This window comes from Malus sylvestris, chromosome 11 (genome assembly GCF_916048215.2).
Source record: "Malus sylvestris chromosome 11, drMalSylv7.2, whole genome shotgun sequence".
Taxonomy (NCBI): domain Eukaryota; kingdom Viridiplantae; phylum Streptophyta; class Magnoliopsida; order Rosales; family Rosaceae; genus Malus; species Malus sylvestris.
Window position 1 is genome coordinate 14693413 of NC_062270.1, and position 6000 is coordinate 14699412.

The 6000-nt window shown below is 40.2% G+C and overlaps 1 protein-coding gene across 1 annotated transcript; it reads left to right on the plus strand.

Annotated features, from left to right (window-relative positions):
• Window positions 1–2927: 2927 nt before the first annotated feature.
• Window positions 2928–5447, plus strand: LOC126590566 (fructose-bisphosphate aldolase 1, cytoplasmic-like). The gene is made up of 2 exons (XM_050256021.1): window positions 2928–3106; window positions 4184–5447. The coding sequence occupies exons 1-2, from the start codon at window positions 3079–3081 to the stop codon at window positions 5230–5232; spliced, it is 1077 nt and encodes a 358-aa protein (XP_050111978.1). The 5' UTR covers window positions 2928–3078; the 3' UTR covers window positions 5233–5447.
• The last annotated feature ends 553 nt before the right edge of the window (window positions 5448–6000 follow it).

The window sequence follows — 6000 nt, forward strand, 5'->3', positions numbered from 1 at the left end:
GTAATATAGTGGTGAGAGACTAGTAGATGGATGGATGGGCTGCTTTTCATTAAATATTCTCAAAGTCAAATCATGCTCTAAGAAGATTTGTATGTCCCTGGACATGATAAAGGTTCAGTGCTATTCATGCATGGTGCGTCTCCAACATGAATTTACAGCTAAGTTAAGGTTGATCTTGGGTCATTTAGTAGGCAGGGGACGACAACCTAAAAACCAAGAGCACAGTACAACTTTAATTATCATGGGATCATCGACACTACATTTACTACATTAGTCTGGATTTTGTTAAAGGAGGTTTTGAGTCCTAATTTTTAAATTGGAAAAAAAATAAATTTAGTTATTCATAGATGAATAGTTGGAATTTGAATTCTCTTCTATTGTTGAGTAAATAAATCACTTAATTAAGAGCTATTTCATTAATTGGTGAACAAACATCTGAGCTCTTGCAACATGATTTAATGCAATAAGGGATTGCTAGGCACGCACCTATTTTTAGTGAAACTACTGTAATTTTTTTTCTATAAAAAAAAAAAGAAAAAAGACGCTTCTAATCTAAATCTAGTTGATAAATACCAGTCCTTCGATAAACCCTCTGTCTCCCTCTCGCAGAAAGACCAAACCTAGCTTATCTCTCTCTTTACTGCCGACTCTAATTTTAGGGTTGGAGTCGGCGACAACGACAAATATTATGTTCCTTCTAGCCTTTTATCAATATAGTATTTATTTATCTTCTTTTATGAACTTTGGCCCTAGTTTTGGTGATGGAATTTAGCACGATTGTCACAAGATCAAACTTTAATGTTGTTAGACTATTGATTACTATGTGGTAGTGTAAGGGGAGAAATAGCATACCAAAGGGAAGAAGAGAGTCTGTTTCACGTTTGATAATTTGTCTAGATGAATGAATCCTCCTTTTATAGACTTTAATTATCATACCATTTCCATAGAATTGTGAGACTTCTCAGAATGGTCTGACATGTCACTTATAGAAGGGTATAACTCTTATGATAAGTCATCCCTCTTATCACACCCTTTGGTTAAGTGTATATTAGTACACCAATCTTATGGTGCACTTCCAAACATCAAATACACACATATTAAAGCCAATATCATCATGATCATATTCCAACATTTGGTGCCCTTATCTGAGCTTTTTTTCTCAATTTTATGAGCTACTCTCAGATCTTAGCTTTCATGCCCCTCTCTTACTCAGTAGCCGTTTCATGTCACAAGTATTCAACCATTAACCTCCATTACTTAATCTATCGTGTGTCTCCCTTCGGTGGAATAATTTGGTGTTGTGTAGTTTTTAAAGTGCTTTTAGCACTATTTGGTAGGATTATGAAAACGCTAATTGTGTGGGTGGCTTGCTACCCCCATTGTTTGTTGATCCAATTGTTTTTGTAGGTTCATTCCATTGGTGGTGGCGGCGGCCTTGCCATGGAGGCACAACTAACTTGGTGAAGGCTGCTGTTTTCCTCTCCAAATTTAGGGCCATTTGTTGTTATGAGCTGACTCTTTTTTTGGCCTTTTAATTGTATTTTCTGCAATGAGGTGGGCTGTATTTTCTGCAATTGTCTAAGTGGAAGCTTTAGAATTTTTCGGATTATTATTGGCTCCACAAACTACGTCTTACAAAAGATATGTTGCCCAAAAAGTATCACGGATAGAAGCAAGTGGCCTTTTACCACAATGGTGGAAAGTAGTTGAGCTCTTGCATGACAGTATGGGTTCGAATTTCGTTGATGACTAATCTAATATCTAATCTAACAAAATCTACCGCTTGACCAAAAAAAAATATATCACAGATAAATTAAAAATAAAAAGACAACATGGCCTCTAGAGTGAAAAAAGAGCGTCACACATGGCACAAACTAAAAACCATAAGTAAGGACGGCTCTTGTTCTATCGGAATTGCACAACTCTGTTTATTATCAGCACCATCGACAGTGCACAGCTTTGCTTATTATTAACCCCACCCCTACCCCCCAACCCCCCCCCGGGGGCCCCATTTGCTTCAAAATTCAAACCACCCAAAACACATATTAATCTCTAATTGTAATCCGACATAATAAAAATCTCTGACTAGGATATGTTTCAATTTCAGTTATGCTTATAAAAATTAATTCGTAGCCAAAAAATGACAAATTTAATTGGACACTCATGTCGTGTGGGCATTCTACTAGTGTTGATTAACACAACTGAACCGCCGGTGAACTCTCTTGTCCAGAAAGGTTAAAAGGTAACCACCGAAAGATCAAAACGATTTGCCACTACAATTCGACTAATTAGTCTTTCTGGCAGTTCCCGTGCAAATGAGATCTCTTGGAAGCAATTTGTGCCAGTGACAAAGATTGTTATTGTTTAAACATAAACAAAATGCCGTACCAGCTATACCCTAACCCAACGCAATCGGGCAGCTTCCACATCTTTCAACCCCAAATGTGTATCGAAGTTGGCAACTGGATCTAAAACACAGAAACTATCCTGACAACACAGAAACTATCCTGACAACTACAACATTCCTCGGCGACAATTCGACATGAAAAATAATCAAGAGGCAGGAGGGGAGGGATGAGAAACAAGAAGGATTTTGTAACAAGGGTTGCTTCCTACCCCAAGGCCAAAAGGTAAGGGTCAGTGGCAAAGGAAGATTTTCTGTAGTTTTCGCTCTAGATGGGGTTGTTCCGAAATAAATTATCAATTTTGATCTTATATTTCTTAGCTACTTTCTCAACTTTCTCAAATTTACAAGGTTAATTATGTTGACTTTGGAGCTAAATAGAAGAACACGAGTCAAAAAATTAAAATTAAGAACACGTGTCTTTAATTTAACATACAAAAGGCCTATTGACAATAGACTAGTTTTTTACGAAAGAGTCAAAGAAGCCACCTAAAGCGTTGCCCTCTCTACCGGCATTGAGTACACACCGTGTGTGGTGACAACGTCCGCCACTTCATACGGCACTAACACTTGCACTCACAAATAAATCTTGAAAGAAAACCAATCTTAAAACTACTCTCTTCCCGTTCTTCGGTTTCTGCTTCTCTTTCGTCTCTCTCACTAGAACACTAATCATGTCTTGCTTTAAGGGAAAGTATCAAGGTAATTGCATTGCATCTCCTTTTTCTACCTCATATTTTGTACGTGGGTTTTCTTATATTATTTGTTTCCCTACTCTAATCTTTAATCTCTAATCTTTAATCTGATGAGTTCTTGATTTTATTATGTTTTTGCTACCTCCTATCAGGCTTTTCTTTTGCAATGAATTATCATTAGGGTATTTTCTTTTTCGTTTTTAATATTTGAATTGTTTGTGTGTTGTTGAATTTAGATAGGGTATTGTTTATGTGCATAGGCTTTAGCAGTTATTTGGTTTACGGTTTGCTTTGATCGGCTTGGGGACATTTTGGATCTAAATTGATAAGATATTTGTAGAAGTAAATTGCACATAAAGGATAACAAACTAAGAACAATCATGTAGTCATATTATGACTTTTCTTCTGCTACTACATAAAAAATAGGAGAATTGTGAGGAAGAGAGAATTTTAGGGCTTCAACGGAATAGAAAGAACTGCTGAAAGAGCTGGATCATAAGCGCAATGCCTATATCTTGTTTTTTGTTTCAAAAGATTCTAGTTGCGCTCCAAATGTTCATTCATTGGAATCTGGAACCATGTTTTCGCGGACATTATTTGGTTATGATCAATCGTTTGATCACATTATGCAGTCTTCTTGATGATCTTGAAATTGACGGATGATACATTTTGTTTGGAAGTATTACTGTTGAAATGCATCTTGAAAAAATCATACGGATCTATTTTAGCGATAGTTGAGATGTAAACACTACCATGTCATGCCACAACTCATTCCTACTTGGCGTAATCGACATTTCTTGGCACCGTCCCAGGTTTGAACCATTTACAGGCTCACTAGTACTCCTGTCCTGCCTATCTTAGGCTTGTGCCACTTTGGTACGGGTCCATATGGTCTGGCCCGTATCACAATTTTTCCAAATATTTTTGGGATCGATGTAACTCTAGAATACAAGAAAGCATACTATGTTTAGTCTGATTTGTTTTTACTTTTATCTAATAGTTGATGTTGTTGCAGTTTCCATCCCCCAATCCCCCAAGTAATTCATTTAGGGAGACCAAAAATGACATCTATCATGTATTACAGATGAACTTGTAGCCAATGCTACCTACATTGGTACCCCTGGGAAGGGAATCCTTGCTGCAGATGAGTCAACGGGCACGATTGGCAAGCGTTTGTCAAGCATAAATGTTGAGAATACTGAAAACAACAGGCGAGCTCTCCGTGAGCTCCTCTTCTGTGCCCCGGGTGCACTCCAGTATCTCAGCGGTGTGATCCTTTTTGAGGAAACCCTTTACCAGAAAACAGCCGGTGGGAAACCCTTTGTTGATATCCTCAAAGACGGTGGCGTCCTTCCTGGAATTAAAGTTGACAAGGGCACTGTTGAGCTTGCTGGAACTAATGGTGAGACCACAACTCAGGGCCTTGACGGTCTTGCCCAGCGCTGCCAGCAGTACTATGAAGCTGGTGCCCGGTTTGCAAAGTGGCGTGCTGTACTCAAGATTGGCCCGAACGAGCCAACTCAGCTTGCTATACATGAGAATGCCAATGGCTTGGCGCGCTACGCTGTCATTTGCCAGGAGAATGGCTTGGTACCAATTGTTGAGCCAGAGATACTGGTTGATGGATTTCATGACATTGAGCGATGCGCAGATGTGACTGAGCGTGTCCTTGCAGCGTGCTATAAAGCGCTGAACGATCACCATGTCCTTCTCGAGGGGACTCTTTTGAAGCCAAACATGGTTACCCCTGGTTCAGATGCCAAAAAGGTTTCACCTGAGGTGGTGTCTTATCATACATTAAGGGCGTTGCAGCGAACAATGCCTCCAGCTGTTCCTGCTGTAGTATTTCTTTCTGGTGGGCAGAGTGAGGAGGAAGCTACCCTCAATTTGAATGCTATGAACAAGCTCAATACCAAGAAACCCTGGTCACTTTCGTTCTCTTTCGGGCGGGCTCTGCAGCAGAGTACCCTAAAGGCGTGGGCTGGAAAGGATGAAAATGTGGAGAAGGCACGGGCTGCCTTCCTTGCTAGGTGCAAAGCTAATTCAGAAGCAACTTTGGGTACCTACAAAGGGGATGCTGCTTTGGGAGATGGTGCTTCGGAGAGCCTTCACGTGAAGGATTACAAATATTGAAGATTTTGCAGGTCAATTCATATTTCCTTATATATTTCTGTTAGTTAGGTAATTAAGCAAGAGATGAGAGTTTCTTTTTTGTTCTTTGGAATGCAACTGATTAAAATTCGGTGGCATGTATCGTCACAGCTTGATTATTGCCTTTTTAAGTTTTTTTTACTACGGTCATATTTTTCACTTTCTGGATTTTGAGTATAATTTATTCTGTTCTGTCATTGCCTGGGAATTGAAAAGTCTCCTCTAAGAGCAAGTCCACTTGGGGACTTGATGCCCAGCACCCAGCCGAAAATATAGGCCAGGCCCCAGGGAATCCACTCCAGCCGACCCAATTGACTGGCACCCAGTCCATGCCAGTCTCTAGCCCAGTTCAAAATTGACTGAGGCGTGGCCCGGTCCATCTGATGCCTTGCTGACGCCAGCGTGGCGTCAGACGGTAGTTTAAATTTTTTTTGCGCCAGGTGAGTGTAGTTAACGCGCGCGTGGGTGCGAGTGGCCGACATGTTGGGCCCGCGGTGCAAGCGCACTGACTTCTCACCGGGGAGGCGACGTGGCGCGCTATATGCCGTTGGATTTCCAACGGCTAGTTTTTCTAGACCGTTGGATTTCCAACGGTAAAAAAAATTTGAATTTTACTTTTAAAATGGACCGTCCGATCACAGATCAACGGTCCACGTTTTTCCCTCAAAAATAAATTTTTTATAAAAAAAGGCCCAACGGTAAGATTTATTACCGTTGGCCACGTGGCAGCTCCTTGGCTCTTGGATTTGA

Bases quoted from the DNA above. Each gene is read 5' to 3' on its own strand.
- LOC126590566 (XM_050256021.1), top strand. From the start codon at position 3,079: ATGTCTTGCTTTAAGGGAAAGTATCAAG. The intron at 3,107-4,183 runs GTAATTGCATTG...CATGTATTACAG, and splicing joins CTTTAAGGGAAAGTATCAAG to ATGAACTTGTAGCCAATGCT.